The 22486-nt window shown below is 43.0% G+C and overlaps 1 protein-coding gene across 4 annotated transcripts in view; it reads right to left on the bottom strand.

Moving 5' to 3' along the window:
* Positions 1 to 4931: 4931 nt before the first annotated feature.
* PAG1 (phosphoprotein membrane anchor with glycosphingolipid microdomains 1) overlaps positions 4932 to 22486 on the bottom strand; it is a 90488-nt gene continuing 72933 nt past the window's right edge. For all 4 annotated transcript variants that reach the window (XM_015855849.3, XM_085537254.1, XM_015855851.3 and 1 more), the window contains 6 exons: positions 21566 to 21776; positions 19535 to 19586; positions 18918 to 19014; positions 16211 to 16806; positions 13012 to 13071; positions 4932 to 12465 (listed from right to left, as the gene is read on the bottom strand). In XM_015855849.3, coding sequence (XP_015711335.2) covers positions 12115 to 12465; positions 13012 to 13071; positions 16211 to 16806; positions 18918 to 19014; positions 19535 to 19586; positions 21566 to 21690 — 1281 coding nt within the window. In that variant the 5' untranslated portion in view covers positions 21691 to 21776 and the 3' untranslated portion in view covers positions 4932 to 12114. The remainder of the gene's footprint in view (positions 12466 to 13011; positions 13072 to 16210; positions 16807 to 18917; positions 19015 to 19534; positions 19587 to 21565; positions 21777 to 22486) is intronic.

Genomic DNA, 22486 nt, shown 5'->3' with positions numbered 1-22486 from the left:
AAATCTGGCCAACCACCAGAGCCTACCCAGCAACACTGAAATTAGAGAAATCTTTTCAATTCCAGATTTTCTCAAATAACACAATAAATCCTTTAACACTGAATGCCAGTAGGTAATGAAGCTTTTGAATCCAACCTGAAGTTTGTTATGTCTCCTGCTCTCGTGATGGTGTTTGAGCTGGAGATGACATCTGAGGGGTGCTGAGCCAACACATGTTCAGTTTATTTATGTTGTGGCTTGTTTCTTACATTTGGCTACAAAATTAGGCTTCATGGAAGAAAAGCCTGGCAATGCAAGGAGAATTGTTGTAAACAACCAGAGTGTGCTCTTCAGCCTGCGTACAATAGATGTGCTAGAACTCAAAATAGCACCACAGGACACAAACAAACAAAAAACAAAACCAACACCAAAAAGAAAAACCAACCCAAACTTCAACAAACACTAAGAACGTTGTTTATTTTGAGCAGACACTGAGTATTGTTGTCGCTTTCTAGAGTAAGACCATCTCCAAAAAGCCTTTGTTACTGCCCGAACCAAATTCAGGTTGGGAAGCATAGTGAATGCTTACTTCAGTTATAAATGTATCATCAAAAACCCAGGCATGGGAGTGCAAGAAGTTGTTCAAGGTTAAGAGCCTCATCCTCTCCCTTTCTTTTGTCTCTGCTTTTCCAGGTGTAGAAATTGCAGCTTTAATAAACTGCGGTAGAAACAAAGTTGCAAAGAGAAATTGAGTGTGAAACTTAGAGCTTTTGGCAGCAGTTCTCTTTCCCTGCTTTCTGAGTTCTTTAACATATGCCAAAGTCTTCCCCTTAACACTTGCCAGGGATATTGAATACTGAAGTCAGTGTTCTGCACTTCATACCCAAACACCCAGAACTCAGAGATGTGAATGGGGAGTGCTTGCTGCCCTGCCTATCTGCCAGAACACAGCGGGACTGAAATTTTAATCATGGATTCAGCTCTAGAATCTTAGAAATAAGAATCAATCATGCCCATGTTCTGTCTCCCTTCCTTTCTCCTCCCCTCCTAACTCTTTCATCTTGTCAGGCATAAACAATAGTTACTTATAGCCTGCAGCACCCACCTTCTTCCCCTTTGACATGGCAGTCTCCCTGGATGGTCATGCTGGTCTGGAATTGTCTCTGGAACTTGTGCTGTCTTTTATGCTTGGTGGAGTGAGAGGTACATCCCTGCAGCACAAATATTGCTCACAATAATACTGGCAGGACCAGAAGTTGTTCACTGGCTCTATTACTAAATGAAAAGGTGCACAGCTGCATGTGTTGTAAACATAAAGTACACTAAAGCCATCAAAACTCATGACAGTTAATGCGTTAGACATCTAAGCTACCTACCCAATATATGAGGAAAGCTACCTGGAGACCCTGAAACCAATGTGACAAGCAAAATACCACCTTCCAGGTGCACTTGGGAAGAGCATCTGAAGATCTGGATCCTGTGGAGGGCTTTTTAGAGCTAACCAAGCAGCTGCTGAGCAGCAATAGATCTGGATTGCACTTCCAAATTCGGTGTGATTTTCTGATATGTAAGTCCTTACTTTGCTTTAGCCTCAAGCCTGACGTGCCCCAGATCTACCAAACTGGATCTCTCAAGCCAAGAGCAGGCACAGCCAAGTTAGCAGCCCCACCCAGTGCGTGTGCACTTAAGCAAACGTAAATGAATGCATGAATAAAAATCAAGCAGATGTAGGGAAATTCTGGCTGAAGAAAATTCCTGTTGCTCGCTCACCTACCCCAAACTGTGATGAATCAGTGTTGGAGTAGCAAGAAACTCCGTGTGGTATGACAGCATCCTCATTCCTTTTCCCCTTTTGAAAAGGCTTTTTACAGAGGAACAGGTAAATTAACTACACTTCAGATGGCATTATTTGTCTTGCCCAGCTTTCAGTGCTATTCGAAGTGGAAAAGTACATAAGGAAAGCTTTGAAAAGGAATGTTACATGGTAACAAACGTGTGATCCTCTGGATTCTCCCCACTGACACACACACATACATACATAAACAAATCAAACCACAGAATTATCTCCTTTGTGTGTGGTAATTACCTAATTTGTGACCTAACCACAGTTCTGGTCTAGAAACACATGGCAATTACCATCTTTTAGTCACGTAGTAAACTTCTAAGTGGTATCTAGGCTGCAAAATTCGGAGGGAAGGACATCTTAGATTTACAACTACTTTCACCTATTTCTTACCATTTCTTGCTATTTTTATGCTCAAAACTCACTGAATCTGCTTCTATGGGGCAACCTAAACTTAAGCAAAAAACACCCCAATGAAACAAACAAACAAACCCAACAAACCTGATCATGCAATTAAGGACAAAGCCACCGACAGTAAGATGACAGTACTACTTTTCCACAGGAATCCCCTTATTTGGTGGGGTGGCTGAATGGGATCTGCTTGACAGAATCCCTTGATAAGGCCCTGGAGGGTAGAGGGGTCTGAGAAAGGTGATCAGTGTTCTAGAATCACCTGCTCCAAGCACAAGAAATTAGGCAAAACTGCCAGGAGGGTGAACAAGGAGCTCCTGGCCAAACTCAAACACAACAAGGAATCCCACAGAAAGTGGAAGCAGGGACAGGTAACCTGGTAGGGACACTAAGACACTGTCTGTGCATGCAGAGACAAAGTTGGGAATGCCAAAGTTCAACTGGAAGTCAATCTAAATGACTCTAATAGAATCAGTGGAATCAGAAACAGCTTCTGTCAGTTTAATTAGGGAGAAGATGGGCCTGCTGCTAAAGGTCACATGGCAAAAACTGAGGTACTGGATGCTACCTTGGCTCAATCTTTACCAGTAAGACTGGCCTTCAGAAATCAAAGGACCTGGAGACAGCTTCTTTCTATTTAGTCCTTTGCTGGTAACCGAATTACCTTACCTGCTGATGTGATTTACATTCCGCATCAGCAGTATTTGAAAAAGCACAGGACTCAACTACTTTGGTCAGTGGGCTCTTCAGAAGCACCTGTCGTGGCTCTAATACCCTTTCTGGCATTGCAACAGATGTGGGGTTCCTGGTTCCTGTCTGAACTGGCAGATCTCTGTTCTTGCTTATCAGCCCTTCCACAAAGGCTGCATGGAAATTCCAGTTGTGTGAGTTATGTTAAGGGTCAATCCCTTTTGTGAAATAATCAGCTGAGAAGAAGTAGTGATAAAGTATCTTGTCAGCTGAAGTGCTGGAAAGAACAGCCATTCAAGAAAGATCGTGTCCCTGCAATTTTTGGCTTTTGAAACAAATCTGTCAGATGCTTTTTATACAAAAGTAATGTCAAATCACTCTTTAGCTCCTACGTTTTCAAGTTCAGTACAGCAACACGGGGTGAACTATGAGTGTTTGAGTGTATCCAATTAAAAACAAATTGACTGCCACACTTCACAGGGAACGATTCTATTTTAAACGCCAGGTGTCACTGCAGTGTACTCCTGCTTGGTTTCAGCAGTGTCAAAGATGAGTGGAGAACAAAGACGAGTGTTTGCGTGCAGATACATGGTAAGCCGGAATGCGGGCTGATTGCTCACTATTTCAACCAGATACCTTTGTAGTTTCACCCTGAGGCTAACCATTGTAATATAGCTATTTTATGGCTGAGAGCAATTGGAATTCATATACATACATATGTGTGTGTATACATATATACATACATATAAGATATAGACTAGATATACACAGGTTAATTCTTGTCAAGAGAAAATAGATAATATGTGTAATACAGCTCTCTTTATGAGAATCTCGTATGCATTCTTTGGGTATGGGGTGATGTTCAGCAAGTTATTTCATTGAAGGATAGTGTCAGGCTATGTATTTTGCAGCTTCTTGGTTCGTGAAAAAAAAGGTGTTCATTAAAAAGCAATGTATTAAACTCTCAGATACTGATTTTTTCCCATTTTCCTGATTTTTACAAGTCTTCTATCTGACCTACAAGCTTTTATCTTTCAGTATTAAGGTATACAAACACGGGTTAAAGAACCATTACCTTGACAGTGAACAGACACAGTTTTCCTGCGTTAGTGTGATTTTTCTGCCTCCCATCTCAGCATAACTAACAATTGGTTGCACGGTGAGTCTTCCAGGAATTCACTCATCGGTCCTGGCGTGGCATTAATTGGGTAAACCTGCTCTTCCCTCATCTGTAATTGAAGATACTGAGGGTAAAGGCCCAATCCATGGGGAAAGATTAAGTCCCAGCAGGCTGTGCACCACTTGAACCTCATGCTCTAGCGTATGAAGAAGCCTTGCTCCAGCAAAATGCTTCACAGATGACATTTTCTTGTGTTGTTTCGGTGCAGAATGCAGACTTGTGTTATATATTCTGCTGCAGACCTGGTTCAGCTGCCTCTGAAGTGGTTCAGAAATACAAGTATTTCTGCACAAAGGACAGCATTGCTGTTGTTGGAGCAGTGCTGCTAATAGCTGGGATTGTTACCTGGAGAGAATCCTCAGACAAGAAAGAGGAACTGAATGCCATACTTCAGAAAACAACCCATTAAGCTGCTAATCGCTGCTCTTTAAAAACGCTGAGAGCTGTGTAACTTTCCCAGGCTCAAGACCAATGTTTTAACCTTCATTAAAGAGCACAGTGACACCTTATTCGAGGGAGCTTCTGCTTCAGTCTGCAGGCAATGTAAAATTTGCGCAGTGCGTGCTTGAATCTTGACAGGATTGCGGCTTTGGGGGCAACGCGGTGCCTTATAACACAAAGAACACTTAAAAGTTCTCCTGAGATAATGAAATCAGCAGAAAACGCCTGGAACAAACAACAGTCTATCAAATAATGCAGGCTTCAGGATGTAGAAAAGCAAGTGTCTGCAAGGACTAAAGAAAGCGTTTGGTGAGAAAACAGACAAATGAACAACAGCAACAAAAAATAAGAGGCACAGATTTAAAAAAGAAAAAAAAAAAAGACAAATCTTATTTATTGTGTTTTATTCCATCTGCTGACTGGATCTTTATAGAGATTCCAATCCAATGTGTTTTCCCGGGATAATTCAACTGATTTCACCGCAACGTAACATCTCTCATTCGACATAATTGACACGGGTTGCCAATCAATCCAAAAAGGTATTTGCAAATACATGAACTGGAGAAAATAGCAGAGCCAATCCAAAATGCTTCCAGAGAATACAGTCCAGAATCTTAACTTCCAACCCCCCCACCCCCTCCATGTAAAGAAGCAAATATTAGGATACTGCTGTACATAAATGAAAGCTGCATTTTATCTCATTGACCTACGTTCTGACTTTTAGATAACGGCCTCATACGTTTAAGTAACATTTTTTTTTTTTTTTCTCCTGACATATTTACATAAAACTCATCTACGTTCACTGTAAATAACCATAATAACCTACTGTGCTTTCAGCAGCCAAAAGCTGGCTTGGCTAGAAGTTATCAGATGAAGATTCTTTGAATTAAGGGTATGACTAAATTACATCAACCTGTGTGTACTCCTACAAAACACTGAAGGGAATGTCGTGGCATTTATCACTTTACAAAACGCAACTTAGTGCTGGCTCTGAGCTGCTCTGACAGTAGCATAAGCCCAGCAATTACAGTCAAGCTGCAATTTATGGAGCATACATTCTGCAATACTACAGCATTTTGGTGTCTGCAGTGCTGTTAATAAAACCATATTGATTTCGAAAAGGTAGCAAGCCAAATAACCAATCGTGTAGCAAACAAGGCTCAGCAGTGCCAGCTTGGAAGTCTGCATGCACTGACTCCAGGTTTATATATTACAGTCATTTCTTTCAACTGCTCTTGCTACCTTCAGAGCTGAACTGCACAGCTTATTTAACCGTATCCGCTCTGTGACAGCCGGAGCCAGATCTAATCCTCTCTGTTCAGAAGGTCATGCTGGTTAGAGGATGGCTGAAGTCCTTCTTCAGTGACCAGAAAATCAAACAGCTGTCCTGAAAGCACAATCTGCTGCTAGAACTTTCCTTGAGAGAATATTGCTAGAAAACCACTCTGCTAATAAAGTTTTCCCATTATAAAACAATGGTTAAAATAAACAAGCGTCTGTAATTACAAATTCTTATCCACTATGTTCTAAGTAGGCAATGTTCCATACAGTTTGTGCTGAAGCTCCTCTAGCACCCAATTTTAAGTGAATTCTACCGAGACGGGTTTTTAGTAACAGCTATTGGAGATAAACATCCACATACCAAACTCTGCCTTTCTTGTTGTTCCTATGGAGGTCGTATCAGTCCACTGAGAAAATTCATTTCACTGAAAATACAAAGCAAAGTACCCAGCACCAAACCAAACATCTCCTAAGCTTTTAGGGTCTAATCCTGCACCTCGTCTCTTACAAATTATTATTTTTCAGTGAAGTCATCCAGTTTTCAACCTCGGTGGGGCACCGAGGACCTGACCCTGCCTCTTTGAAGGCTTTCTTCCAGGCTGCTACAATAGAATATACCTGCTCTGCCAGTAAATGCTCTTCTCTGGGTTTGCAGGCTCACTCTGAGCATCAGAATAAAGCTTTCATCCTTCTGTCGTCCATATGGAAGAGCAGTGTAGGGTAAATGATATCCTAACACAATTGATGAGAAGTAGGCAATTAATTTGTTTAATGCTTTTTGTTGAGGGTATATGAATGCTGAGCATGGGATCTTTCATATTCACTCGACCAAATGGGGATCTCTCTCCTGGAAAAAAAGGCACCCACTGCTTTCATCTCTGTGATGCTCCATCCACAGTGCCTGTTCTCAGCATAATCCTCAACAAGTTGATATCTGGCTGAGTAGCAAGGAATATAAAAATACTTTTGTGCTGTTTGCTTGTTTGTTTGTTGTTTTTGGGTTTGCCTGTTTTTGTTTTTGTTTTTTTGAGGCTGAGATATGTTCCGGCAGTATCTTCAACCTTGACCATCCCAAAAGAGATGCTACAAATCAACTTCAGCACAATTGTATGAAGACATACTGATAGCAATTATGCGCCCTGCTACCAGGAAGAGATTTGCTTTTGGAAGTCTTCAGCATGTAACCTCAGAAGCAGCCGTCAGACTGAATACCTTTCAGCAGTCTAATTCTCAATGGACTACACACACACCACGTTACTTGTGAAGCATCTACCAGCCTTATTAAGGCATGTTCCAACCTAAATAAATAACGCTGTTCTGAAATAACTGCTATTAAAGTACCAAAGAACAGAAATCCCTGTTTGGCATTTGGTCCAAATTAAATCGTTTGTTGCTGAAACAGACTTATAGTTATTGTGCAAACAAATGTATATACACACTGAGAGAAGAAAGCCCTTCAGCAGGGATCTGTGCTGTTTCCAGCCCCACGCTGCACACTGCCACACGTCTAACAGCTCTCAGGCCAAGGCACTCCACCTGAGTGGCTGCTTTTGAACTCTACCACCCAACGTGGGCTTGCTATGTGTGACAGTTCTGCACAGAGTGAGCAAGAAACAGGGGAAGCACTGACAGCCATTTGCAGAGCAACACAGTTAACACTGAATTCTGTGAAGTAGAAAATGCTAGAGAGAACACTGTGTCACAACTTTACATGTCAGCTTTCAGAAAGCACATTGAACCTATTTATCCAGCATCGTATAAAAGCACCATTGAAAGGTTGAACAGAGAGCACCGTGTATACAGAATTTTGATCAAGACAAGTGAGGGGAGCTGTTCAGGGAGCCATGGAGAAGTACAGAGCCCAGAGGAATCCCGGCAAGATGGGTTCCCTGGAGGCACAGTACAAGAGGGCTTAAGGAACAAGGTGGCTGACCCTCAGCCAGCTGCTTTTTGGGATGGCCCAGCTTTGTGTGACTGATGGACCCAAGCCCCAGCACCCGTTCCTCTCTGCAGTTCCCCCACCCTGCAAGGCCTGCTGCATACCAGCAAGCCTGTAATTGATGCCAGTACAGAGACTGAAGCTGCCAATTGTTCACAGTTGACATGGACACAGACCACATCTCCCTGAATCCTCACTGTTGAACGACATTGGTTCTTCAAAAGAAGATTGATCATCCTTATTGCAAAGCTTAGTTATTGTAGCTACATTGCTGGGCTTTCTAGAGGAAGTTTATGAGAGGCTATTGCTAAGCTGAGGCTAACTGAGGTCCAGTGCATTTGATGTGTCTTGATTGTAAAGCTGTTTCCAACTGTTTCCAAAGCTGTTTCCCCCACAGATAAATGGAAGAAACACTCTTTTTGGTTTTGTGTCAAACAAACACAGTGTGGAAAAAGAGTATGGAAGTACTTGGTAAAAAAGGCACTATAGCTGATCTAGCTGCTGCAATTATGTTCGTGCCCATGCACAGATATCCTTAAACAAATGTTTCACTCAGACTGAGAAAGCAATTCTGAACTCGTCATTGCAGAAAGGGACTGCTGGCTTCAGCGCGTGCCTGGAAGTCCCACAGGAGACAGGTTCAGGGAAGAGACATCCAAACTCCATGTCTTATTTCTACCTGTTCCCAGAAGGGAATCAGAAATGATCTTTTCAGTAGTGTAAGTACACTGACATTGCAGCTTTACTTGGCTTTACTACAGCAAAGTGTGAGTTTCTTGAACAGTTATGCTAACAAACCGAACTGTGAAGGAAAAGATCATCATGTAACAAATACTTCATTCGGCACATTGACTTTTTACTTGGGATTATGGTGAAAGTGAAACAAATGGCAATGAAGAGATAAGTAGAAGAAAGTCCCCTTTCTTTCCAGTAAAACTGATGTATTTGAAGATTGCTGCTGGAAAAATATTTCCATCCAGTATACTAGTGAAAAGGAACCATGGCAATAGCAGCCAAAGAGCAGATCTTACTTCTGGTGAGAGGCAATGAAAGCTAAGTTTTCTTGTCAAGTGATGTCACTTTTTGTTTCAGAATGTTGACTAAATTCTAAAATATTCTTCTTTAGCATTAGACTACACAATGGAGATTGCAGGGATGTAACTCCTCACCTGTCCTTGTTCAGGAGGCAATCCCCTTCATGGCTTGGTGGGTTTGGAGATGAGGGCAGCCATGCACGTAGCAGCCCAGAGCCTGAGCAGGCTGAGGGTCCGTGGGGCTGGTAGCAAGTCCTCCTGAGGGGAGTTCAGAGGAAACTGGCCTGACCTGAGTCTGAATCCTGATTTCAGACAGAACAGGGATGGCAGCTGGGACTGAATGCTGTCAGGACTGAACGCTGCATCACTGTGTCACCTGCCAAGAGCTGGAGGCTGAGCGGGGAGCAGACAAAGCATCTCCCAACAGGGGAAAGAAAGGAAGGAAGGGGCTGAACCTCACTGCCCTTCCTCCCATCCAGCACTCCTGTTCTGCTCCAAAGGACAGTGAATATGAGCAGGCAGGCCCTTCTTCCTTGGACTCGCTGCTATTGGTGGGGTTTACACTGAAAGTGATGCTTTATTTTCTCATTTGCAGGTTAAAATTTTGCAGTCAGGACCTCCATGTTTTACTTCGCTATTGTTAATTGCTCTTATTTTTTGATCTTTAAACTGCTCGTGTAATTGCATCTGATGAACCTGACAAAACTCATGTTGCTACCGTTTCTCCAAAAGCAGCCATCCATGTAAAAAGTAAGACAGTCCTTAAAGGATGACTGCATCCTGAGATGTGTGTGGGAACCTCAGGAGTGGGGTATGGCTCCTGCTATGCTGCAGGAGTCAGACTGAGGACAACATACAGAGAGCATGGAGCAAAGAGCAAACACGCAGCTGTCTCCAGAGAGTCTCAAACTCGGCACAGATCTTCTGAAATGCGAGGCATTTTCTCTTTGGCCTTAAACAGTTTAAAGCAGGAGGAGAGAACAGTCAAAGGTGAACTTCACAAATTCACATTGAAGGGAACACTGACAGGAAAGGAAGACCAAAGTCAGCTTTAAAAAGCACTGCAGTGAGGTGGAAGCATAGGATGCAGCTGTGGAAGCACGGCAGCACAACCAAGAATAAGGCAAATGCAGACTGGGCTGCATGGCATCACTCCAAGGAGGAGCCTGGCCCAGGTGTGTCACCTCACCATGCGTGAGGTAGGGCTCCATGTTGTCTGTGTTCCTCCATGGGCATCCAACTGCACTGCTCCTCAAAGCCATGCTCATTACAGTCAGCATCCATAAACCACTGCACCTCAACCAGTCATAAGCTTACTTCTAGGAAGCGTGTGTACCAGAGCTGTGTTTGCCCTTTATAGTACCAAGCATTGTGCACTGGACAGTGGTCTGAGAAGGACTCAATGTCATGCATCAAACCTCAGTACCAACTGAACCCATGCTAAACCCATGCTAGGCTGGGAATGAGACAATCCCTGTTTAAGTACTGTTTATCTTGCATTAAAATAAACTACCCTTCAAGCACATGCCAATAGTACCTATGTGAACGTTATGTGAAGGCTACCAAGTCTGGACTACAGATTATGCCTGTTTACAAAGCACCTGTGCATGTGAGCATACACAGGGACATGCACTAATGTACACATAACTGTGTACAGATGCATATAATATAATGCATATTCCCTACTGCTGGGCTACTCTTGTCTTACTGTACCGTTCGTTGTGCTATTCTTGAAGAAAACAAGAATATCAGTCCAGTACCTGCTTATTTCATCTCAGCACTGTACTCTGTTTTCAACAGTAACAGAGTAATTTCGTATCTCTGGAAAGACAGTGGCTTTCCAACTGCTTGTCAGAGCCCCAACAAGACATTGGTCCCAGCAGTACTGACTCTCCTGCTCCTTCCAGCTGAGGAACAAGGATGACCAGTGACTGATGGACACAAAATACACTCTCCTGCCTTCTTTTTGGCCTTCTGTCAGTGTTCTTTTATACACACTCCATTATCTTGAACTTGAAAACAGCAAGGCGCGATCCTCAACCCTGCGTAATAAAGTAGGATTTGTTCTTTTACATACTTCTAAAATAGGAAAAAGATATACAGCAAAAACAAATAAAACCCAAAGAAAGAACAGGATTCCTCTCATGACACAAAGCAGTAAGATAACCTACAAAAGCTTTGAAGATGAAAATGTGTGGTAAAAATGAAAATATCATCCACTCAACACAGTACAAAAAATTTCCTATGTAATGCACTAGTCAAACATACTAAAATACTGCAAGTCTTAAAAATAGATGAGTCAAGACTATTACGGTGAGACTAAACATTGTGGTAACGTTCATTTGTACAACCTTCTGCAACATGACCGTGTATTGCATGTGTATGTGCAGGTACGTGTTAGCATGTTGGGGAAATAGAGCAAGAATGCTAAGGGGACTATTTGCCATTTTAAAGCTCTATTTCACAAATAATTAAATGGAATACCCTAAAAATACCAGTACGCATCTCAAATAATGCAAGTCATATTCTACAGCCCCTGACCTGCAAAAAGCAAAGGGAAAGAAGGGAAGGGAAGGGAAGGGAAGGGAAGGGAAGGGAAGGGAAGGGAAGGGAAGGGAAGGGAAGGGAAGGGAAGGGAAGGGAAGGGAAGGGAAGGGAAGGGAAGGGAAGGGAAGGGAAGGGAAGGAAAAAAAGTCTATGGAATTAATTCAAGCACATGTGCATTATGTCCCTTGTGATATGAAGTACCTTTTGCTTACACTTCAGTTGCAATGACAATGAAATGGGAATTCTGACCCCGCCTCAACCCTCATGGTCCTACCAGGCTGAATTAGAGCTCCCAGACAGAGGTTTGCACACCTTCCCCAGCCCTCAGAGTCCTCCTGACTGAGGCATGGCAGTCTGCGAGTTGCTCAGTGGATTCCTGAACTTGGATGAAAAATGATTCTTGAAAAACACATTGAAGCAACTGACACAAAATAATCCTCTAAAATGAAAAGCTAGCTTTGCGTAAAGGCAGTCTTTTTGGTATGTAACCCCATCAGGATGACAAACACAGTGCTCCTTCCTGAATTCTGGCTATCTAGGAACTAGCAATAAAAAGCCAACAATAAAAATTAACCTTCCTTTGAGCTTCTGTCCACCGCCCAGAATCACCCATAGATACCACCCGCTGGCTTGAAACGTACATGGCTTCTTCACACCTTTTGCACATAGCTTTGCTCCTCAAAATGAGAAGCACTTCCCTCTCCTTGTTTCATGTGTTCCTTTTAAACCAGCAGAGAACACAAAGGCTGAAACCCGGCTGCCGGAGTAGTTAAAGTCTGGTGACATCCCTGTGGTGCTGCAAGTCCCCTATGCTCTCATAGTCATTCTCTCCCGACAGAGCAATGTGGTTTGTGTGAGGCACAGACAAGGTCCTGTCTTCGTCTTGGCTCACTGCCTGGATTGCTTCATAGTCAGGCTCCAGCTCCCCATTGGGTCTGCCCGCCGACTGAGGCACAGTGGTAGCACTGAGGGTGTTCTCAAAGTCCTTCACGCTTGCATAGAGGCCGCTGCAAACAGACGGGGACCTCTGAGATGTGATTTCTTGAATACAGGTGTAAGGAGAATCCATTGCCCTGATGGCCTGTCCTGGCTTGCTGACCGACGAGTACATCGCTGAGATCTGGGAAAACGAGATGCCTGCTGAGTACTTACACATGCTGTGAAGCTTGTGTGCCAATCTGACCCCCTCCCACCACCAGGATGATGACTGTTTATTAGACCTGCCAATAGCACCATATCCTTTCTTACAAAACTGCTCATCTTGCATGCATTTGTTTATTCTTTCCTTCCCAAAATGAAGGTAAATCGGATCCAGGACAAAAAGGACTGGCTTTGTGAGCTCCCAAAAGCCATGCTATGGCCCTGGGACCAACTTGGGTTAAATGAGGAGACAGCACCAGAGGGATGATCAGCTTTAGCTGCTGGTTGGGCCTCCTATTATTTTCTGCTTCCTTTTTTCCACCTATAGGCCTGATAAAGCCATATCCTATAATGCTTCTGATCTCAGGAATGCAGCAGTGCAAACTCTGTACAAAAAAACTTGGGCTCTCATTTTCCCTTTAGACAATTTTTACCTCAGATTCTGCTTAATCATGCGGAGCTTATGCTAATTTCTGCCTGAATAAAGGTCTCTAGCTCATTACTGAATTTTATACAAGAAACCTACTTCGTCTTCTGTAAGAGATGGATCTTCCTCTCGAGACTTGTAAGACATCGAACTAAGCCTCTGTAAAAAAAGGAAGAAAGAAAGAAAAAAAGGCTCATTACCAGTCAACAGTGTGATACCTACAATAAAACCCTCACACTACAATCAATACGTTGTATTTTATGGTCATTTGCTCACTAGTTCCATTTCACAGAGCTAATTTCCAGCGTACATCTCTGGAGATAACAGCCCTGAGGTTAGTAGAGCTTTTTAATGTATCTGCTCTTACGATGACCTGAAAAGGGCAAATATAATGTAATGCTTAAAACAAACTCCGCTGTGCTGTATCCCTGCCTTTAGACTTCCAATGAAGCAAGAAAGAGTCTGCAAAGGCTTCTGAGCAATTAAAAGTGAGTGATGGTAAATCTTCAGGTACGTTCCTAGAATACAAAAGGTCTACACTGAACTTGTGCCTTCCTTGTGGAAGTCACACAAGACTTTTTTCCTTAGAGGTTCCTTACAGCAGATTCCTTCCTTTCCTGGTTCTTTTACTTCTGATCAGTTCCAAGCTTCAAACCCTGAACCTGGGTCTGATGAAGACTCTGAAGTCAGCCCCTACCCCAAGGGCTCCTGGCTGCTGACCTACTGGCTGCTGGACCTGCTCCTCAACCAGGGCTTTGTTTACTCACTGATAAAATGAAAAACAAAAAGAGAAGTTCAGATGCATTTTGGTATCGCCCCTTACTGGATCTGCTATACTGCAGCAGCTTGGCTTATTCTTTCTTACCTGTAGGATGTTTTCTGTCCTGAGGAGTAGGTGAATATTATCACTGTTACCCACCAAAACAAACTGTGTGCGAGCAAAATTCTGCAGTGAAGTCATTTTCTTATTAGAGTGTCTGTGGGCACTTCTGCATTTTCCCACTCCAGTCCTGACTAACACCCCCACATGCTGACAGCCCTGCGCTTGTTTTCCTATTGCATAGCATTCTTTCCTCTAAGCACAAAACCCATAACACTGGTCTTGAAGGATATCACCGTGTTGGGAACTGAAAAAAATACTCACTCCTGAACAGTTTGTACCCAGCAATATTATAAATCACATTAGAAACCTCAGTGCAAACAGAACATGTCCTTGTTTTCTATCCCCTTTCCTTTAGTTCCTCGACAGCACTGGATTTTGTGCTCGTTGGCTTGGCTGTGCTCCTGACTGAGGCACCAGAACAAGGATGCCATTCTCCTCTGGTGCATTAGCAAGTGATGCTTTGCCCATCCTCATGCTGTGCTGGTCTGAAATCAGATGGGCAGCAGCCAAACGTGCACACAGAGCACTTCTACCACCCTTCCTGTGTTTGCTCACTATGGAGAGACTTGGGAGAAAAAGGAGATCCATGCTGCCTTTCCTGATTAAAAAACTTTAGAAAAAGTATTCTGCCCCTCCAGTTTTAATAGAAGGACTACACCCAAGTTCTTCCAGTTCACAAAAGCCTGGAAGAGGCACTGTGCTACTAAATTTCCCTTTCTTCACCAAAACATTGGAAATTAAAATAAGTTTTGTTACTCTATGTACACTAACTATATTATACGCTTCATGAACGCTGGTGCAAAAATAATGCCAGCGGGTCACCTCTACTGACTTTCACAAGCACAGCATGCAGGCTCTTGTTCATCACTGTTAAAAAAGGATAGTGAATGGTGGTGACTATGTGGAAAAAATAATTCTGTAGATAAGAATCTGCTCTATCAAACGGTGTTATTGTGCTCTTTGTAGCTGCTGTAGTTTCCATGGAAATAAACAGGAGGCATTAGTTTTGGAGCAATGTATGTATACGCGGCCCAATGCAATTACTCCTCACTCAGTCGAGGCAAACCACAAGGCTGGATGCCTATGCTCTAGTCCAACCATAAAGAATAAACACCGGTGAAGTCCATCTAACTAAAGTAATTACAAACGTAGCACTTATTTCCATAAACATCTTGTTCCTGGTTGCCACATCAGCAAACACAGGCACTGCAGCGCAAAGCTTGAAGAAGGAGAAGAAAGGGAAAAATTATCACCACAACAGAAAGAAACACTCCTGCACCCACCTCCATGTACAATGCCAACAATAATGACATTTATATATTCAATCAATTACCATTTCCAACTCTGCTGCAGCTGTAGCTCTCAAGGACAGGACAGGCGCATGGCTCAATGCATAATGCATGCACCTAGCACAGGGCTCGCCAATGAGCTGATGCTGCCAAGGCTTAACTCAGGATGACATTAGCTCTGAATAAATTTTAATTAGAAAAACACCTTTATTTTTTTCCTGGCACTTAGAGAAATGCATGTGCCATCTCTTGATTAATCCTTCAAAACCTGAACCATTTTAATCAATTCCCAGTCATCGCAGACACTGACATTGTATACACAGTGTGCTGGGAGCTCCCGAGCAGCAAACATGCCTCTTTTGTATCTCTGATGGGGAAATACAATGATTTTCTGGAAACTTTTCACACCTAGAAAGGAAAATGTCACTTGTTCTGAGAGCTGTTTCTCTAAAAAATTAATTAGAAATTACATGCGGCCTGAATTGGGCAGAGGGGAGCGTTGGTGGGCTATGAGCAACGCACCATATTAATTTACTGCTTAATGAGCTTGTTATTTGTAAGAATGTGCACTGAAGAGTCTGGATGAACAATGTTCAGAGCGTGAGTCTTCCCTGCATTCACACTGGCTCCCTGGGGCTCTTCTATACATTATACAGTTAAACACTGAATCATAGAATCACAGAATGGTTTGGGTTGGAAGGAGCCTTTAAGATCACCTGGTTCCAATGCACTGCTATAGGCAGGGACACCTCCCTCTAGATCAGGCTGCGCAAAGCCCCATTCAGCCTGGACTTGAATGCTTCCAGGGAGGGGGCACTGTAACATGTATTTAACAGGTATTTTTAAATAATTAAATAATGAAGCGGAGGCTTTTTATGTAATTTCTAGACAATATTTGTGAAAAGCTTTATGAGAAGCACACTGCAAGGATCCTGCTTATAGGTTCCTATAAAACAAACACATGCCTTTAATACGGAAGCTGTGCTGTGCATTTTCCCATTCTCCTATTTTAGCCTTTGAGTGTGTTTTAATTTCTAGACATTCTTTGCTATGCTAAAAAACCTCCTCAGCCCTGTATGTTCTCCAGCTCTTGTCTAGCATTCAGACATGGTCAAGTAGTGCTTACCTTCTCTGGTTTACTTGCTCCTTCTGTCCCTTCTCCTTCATCCACTTCGTTCTCTTGCACATTCTCATTCTCATCAAGAAGTTTCATGGGTACCGGAGGAGGCAGCTCATCCTCTACGTCCGGCGTGTTGTCAAGAGGGCTTTCTGAATTAGCACTTTGGCGACTTTTTTTGTTTCGGTCAACAGATGCGTATTCCGCTGATTCAGCTCTGCGCTCAGGAACCTGATCCTGACCTTCAGTAACCATCATTGAAGCCGCTAACTTTCTGCTGCAGCTTCTTTCCACGTTGGCTGCTGCTCCGACGTCTTTGATTTCCTTCACAGTTTCATACAAGCAGTCTTCAACTATGTTCTCTTGAGAGGAGCTGTCTTTCAAGACTTCGTAAGGCCCTTCCATTCCGAGACCTTGATCATTTTCGGCATTCCTAGCTGAGATGATAGTCTCCATGGTATTGTTAGGTGGAATACTGGGTAGTTCCCGGCTCTGGTGGCATTTTAAGGATTTCCCAAGACTATCCTGTTCTAGCAGATCAGAAATAGATGTTTGTACTTCTTCGTAAGGCTGGATACAGGCAGTTGTACTGTCCTCTGAGAGCACTACAGAAAATAATTAAAGAAGTGTTTAAGACAATTGCACGACTAAAAAAAGCAAATGTGGTTTGGTACTCTCTCCATTACTTCAGTTTTCTCTCTCATTAAAAAGGGTAAATGATAGTAATGCCTGAAAAAGTCATCATGTTTTCAGTTTACAAGATTTCATTTATGGAGATTTTAGCACTCTACTGTTTAAACATTATTCTGATAACACCCTAAATGCTCTGTGCACCCTCACATCACTTTACACAGCAGTGTTCTCAATAAGAATGGGTGGGTAGACACAGGTATGTTCAGCTGGCTTGTACTTGGTTCTGTTGAATGCTTACAGACTGCTGAGTCATCTCCAATGAGGAACACTGCCATGAGGCCTCAAACCAATGGCATTTAAAATATCTCGAAGAGATTTTCCTCTTCCACTTCCTTATTTTGCAGTCAAAAACCACTTTTTTTTGCTGCTTTCTCCCTACCCAGTCTCATCTTGTTAAACACGCTGGCCAAATTCTCATCTGACCCACACCTCACTCAACCTTGCTGAAGTCAGCCTCACGGCTCACAACATCAAGAGCAGTTTATCAGAAGGCTGCATCATATTTCTCCTCGTCTTGCAGCACAGAATGTAGGCTGACAACCTACTAACGAGCCAGCACATAAGCACAAAAGAGAAGATTAGTTGGTAGAATGTGTTTAAGTCACAGAAGTGGGCCACGTCTCATAGGGCACTGAGGACTGAAATTTATGGGACCTCTCATCTTACGACGCTCACATAAGACATTTGCCTGCGCTCACAGATGTATACATACACATGGACATACGAACACATTCCAGATAGTACAGGGTATGCTACTTTATGTGACACTATTACTTCTTTCAAAGATCACTTCTGAATAGCATTACAGTACAGTTCCCATGTCATTCTCTTGGAAAAAATCTACCCATTCTTCCATTTCCTTTAGAGTGTTTGACACTATGACACCGAGTGTTACCGAAGCAATCAGTGCCATTGATTTGGTGGTTGATGTTTCTTTATCTTGTGCTCTGGGCACGCAGACTCACACAGCCAACTCCCCTGGGAGACGTTATCTGACAAGAGAACCCAGGAAAGAACTTAAGGTGTGAGTAATTGCTACATGTATGGGAAATGTGAGAAGAAAAAGAAAACATCCTTCTCCATTCACCTGCCCCCTGTGCACACCTGGAGAAGAGTAAGACACATGCAAGGGGTCCTGTTCACTGTTATGTTAAAGGGTTGCTATGCACACTGTAAGCTGAGTGTTATCAGTCTAGAATCTTCCTGACAGCTGACAGCACTGCTTCCTCTTAGCAGCAGACTCCAAAAGCTGAATGTGTGGTGACCACTGGCAGGTAGGAATACCTCCCTGCATAGGGCTCTGCTCTGCACACAGAGTCAGTGGGAGATGTAAACAAAGCAACAAGTCAGTGTATGGGAACTGCAGTGAAATGCAATGGCAATGTTTAGAAACTCCTTTGCTTATTTGTCTCGGGGAGTTAAAACTTTAATAGCTTACCCTCCAGCTTCACAGTGAGCTTCAAGTAAAGGGACATGGCCCCGGTGCCACAGCAAGCCACTGGCTCTCAGCAGTGCTGAACCAAGAGCACATTTATTTTTAGGCACAGCTGAGAAAAGTATTTTCCAGAGCTATGTGACTTCGAATGAGCATGAATCTTTTTGAGTGTTCAGCAAAACAAAGAATAAGAACAAAAGGAACTGCATTTGTTTCCTAAAATACAAAAACACAAGCGACAGTCTCCTATAGCACGGGTCTACGACCCAAAGCTGTAGTTTTGAAGGAGGACCTGAAATACTTCCACAGACATCAGAGCACTTCTAAAGCACCAAGGTCCAGCCAGACCTCTGGTCATATCCCAGCTCCATAGCTGGCTGAGATGGGAAGCCAGCAGGCTGTGTCTGGTGATGGGGTCTATCTGCACCTGTAGCTGTGTGGCAGCTGAGTTTGTGACTACACGCAAGGACAGCAGATGGCTGGAAACCTAAGACATGATCACAGGTTCACAGCACATCTGAGCTGGGAGCTCTAAGTGTGGGCACTGCCCTTCATGGCCATCCCACCCACCAGAGCGGCACTGCTCACCATCACCGTTGCTGAGTGCTCCGTTCTGCTCACTGCTGGGTGGCGGCTCCGTGGCGGAGCTGGTGATGGAGTGGCTGAACACCTCCTTCTCGGAAGGCTGCAACACAAAGCAGGTGGGTTGCATCAACGCGCGGGCGGAATGCTTGTTTCCAACAACAGATACATAATGAATTTCATTCTCGTCTCAGGAGTGCTGACTTGCATGTTTTATTGCCAGGAAGGTCAAATCATGCACACTGTTCTCCAAGAGTTATTCATGTGTTTACAGATGTTAGAACACACTGATGCAAGTACGCCCAAGGTGATCTCCCTTCCAAACTCTGTGTGAATAGAAATCACCACCACTTAAACAGTTAGAAGACAGTGGCTGACAAATGCGTAAACCACACTTGCACTTCAGCGTGAGCAAAAGGAAATCAGGAGATCTGGAGCAACAATAAAAAATGCAGATTATTGAGACTGACTGAAGTTGTCATCCTTTTACTGCTCTGAAACTCCTAAACTTCCTGTGCTCAACAGCTGCCAAACTCCTGATCTGTTTTCCAACCTGCAGTATTTTGCAAGGGGCCTGATGCAGACCAACCCCAAGGAAGACATAAGCTGTCAGAAACACTTACCACGCTCATCAGATTTTCGTGATCTCCATTCTGATGTTTGGACTTCTTTTCCCTTAGTGAAGAAGTACAACACGTTAGGACAGATTATACTAATCTTCAAAAGTCAATCATTAATGGCTTTTACACAGCTGCTGATTCACAACGTTATTACAGATGGAATAACTAATGATGATTACAGAGGTAGGTGTGGTTCCAACATTAGGTCATCAGCAAGATCGGGTGCTGGTGAACATATCCTGAGGAGGTACAGGGAACACACACAACCTTTTTTCTTGTTTAATGTAAGATCACACTGAAGAGTTACTGACGGTAATCACAATATTATTATCACCACTGAACTGAAACTGAAACATTCTGAGATACATGATACATGTGTTTTGATAACAGATGACCTGTGAGTTCCCTAAACTGCGTGAGTGAAAGGTGTCTGTCTTCTAAAGTAGAAGAAACCCACACAATTCATCCTACTTCTACTCCATGCCAGTTTCAATGAATAAGCACGAGAGCATGAGCAGTTCAAGAAAGTCTACAAATCACATAGTAGCAGAGGCTCTGCGCTTCACTTTTAGATAAATTCTGCTTCAATGGGAACTTGGCAATACTCAAGGTATGGACTGAGTTTCCAGTTGCTACCATTTTGGAAATAGAGCAATAGAACTGTTAAAACAGTTCAAATTCTACCTGATTGTGAAATGAGAAGACAGAGCAAGGAAGTCTGCAGCCATGCCCAGATCGTACAGATTATTGTTAGCGTGTTGTTAAAGTTCTTGGGAAGTTTTCCACTCTGACATTTTAGAATGAGAAGGTTGTGTTTAGTTTTTCATGTCCTCAACCACTTCTGAAAAGTAAGCTAGGAAAAATTTTTACATAATTGCATTTATGCATAAATAACCTGCCCTACACAATGACCTGCAATAAAAGATACTGTATGTAGACCTGCAGCACAATCATTTATTAAAGAGCTTCGCCAGATAGTTTCCGATAGTGCATCTCTGTAACTGCAAGGACACACTCAGTGGTTTGATTTGGTTTTAAAAACATCTTTCTAGCAATGTTTCAGCATTTGGGGTGAAATTACACATTCCAGCTCTGTCTTTTTATGTTGTCAAACAGCTGCTGCTGCTGCTGCTGTAAGTATCACAGAACCATAAAGTTTGGAGAAGACCCCTAACATCACCAAGTCCAACCATCAACCCATAACCCTCATGCCTGCAGTATCACAGTGTATCGCAGTACCACATCCACAAATCTCTTGAACACCTCCAGGGATGGTGACTCCATCACCTCCCTGTGCAGCCCATTCCTGTGTGTTACCACTCCCTCTGAGAAGAATTTTCCTAACATCCCACCTGAACCTCCTTTGGTACAACGCGAGGCCATTCTCTCTCACCCTATCAATCAAAGTTTGGTCTTAAGAATTAATTTAAATAATGTTTTTAGATAGATCTGTTTGTGTGTGTTGTGTGAGCTGATATCCAGGAGAATGCAGAAAGCCAAGACATGTCAAGGGGATCTATGAGTGACGCACAGGACGGATGGTGCTTAGAGCAGGGCTGGTACTACCACTGCTCCTTTAACCAGCACATCATTACAGTCAGCCTCCCCAGGCTATGAGAAAGCATGTAGCAAGAACTACAGCATTATTCCTTCACACCAAAAATACATTTTTAGATTGCTCCTCTACAGCAGAAAACAGTAAGGGCTGCTCAAATTCAGGTTTGCTCTGAAAACAAATGTACTGTCAGGCACGAGCTCCCAGATAAATTACCCTGAGGGTAAAACAGTATTGGAAGCCAACCCATAGACATACCTGTGGGCACATCATGGAAAAGGCAGAGTAGTGTGAATTAACTTAGCTCTCCAAAAATGCAAGTGACTACTTTGCATTAACTTACTACAATGCGATAATTAGGTATTTCTGCACTTCAGTTCTCAGTGCTTCTCACTAATTAGTTACCAGTGCAGTTATTTCAGTCCATGCAATTACTTGACTTGAGAAATGTCACTGCTTCCTAAGTTTCTGAGTCATACCTGTTGCAGCTGGAGCAGAGAAAGATGAGGAAGGTGAGGAATAAGAGCGTTGTCACAGCTGCCAAGCTACCCCACAGGATGACATGGACCCGTCCACTGCTGAGGAAGCCACTGTCTGGTCCCATGATAGTAGCGGGAGCTGGTGTCACTGGGGATGAAGAGGCTGCCTCTTGGAGAAGGCTGGCATCTGTGCCGAATGCAGCTTCTGTGTCTGCAGGAAGAGAAACGAGTTTGAAAGTTAACGCAGATTTTGAGGATAATGAATATGACAACTCCAAATCTGGTAGGAGAGATTTTCAGATGGAGATCTTAGGGAAAAAAAAACAACCAGTTTTTAGTGCAAGACAGCCAGCCACAGATTATCTTCAGCTACATTTCTGATGATGGCATAGAACGAACCTTGTCAAATATTAATGCAGCCCGTTACATACCTACAATCTCAGCATGAGTAAAATGTAGCACAATATCTCACTACTATCTCTATACTTGTACTTTGAGGAAGAAAGTTTACAAATCTACTTCAAGGCACAGAGTAGCCTATTTTGCAGTGATGTTTGTTCATTCCACTGCAAAACGAGCGTTCAAAAAACAACTACTGCAAAGCTAACATGGTAAGAGTTGCAGCAGGACTTCGTCTCCTATCCCTGTCTCCTGTCTGCAAGGGATTCAGCATTTAAAGTACAATGACAAGTAAGTTACATAAGGCTTTAAAAGGAATACCACAGAAGTCTTTCTTACCGCAGATCAACTCTAATCTGCTAACCTATTTCTGCACGAAATGCTTGTTTTCTTAACCACTGGTCTGAAAAGTAGAAAATCTAAGATAACAACTAAAGAGTAAAGCAGACACTGGTTTCTCAGATCTTGGATAAACAGAATTTTTGCTACAGCACAGAAGCCCCTGAATAAAGATTCTGGGTT

This window comes from Coturnix japonica, chromosome 2, assembly GCF_054131305.1.
Source record: "Coturnix japonica strain WE chromosome 2, WE-NBRP24, whole genome shotgun sequence".
NCBI classification, from domain to species: domain Eukaryota; kingdom Metazoa; phylum Chordata; class Aves; order Galliformes; family Phasianidae; genus Coturnix; species Coturnix japonica.
The sequence above is the reverse complement of the archived record's forward strand: the minus strand, read 5'-3'. Positions and strand labels throughout refer to the sequence as shown.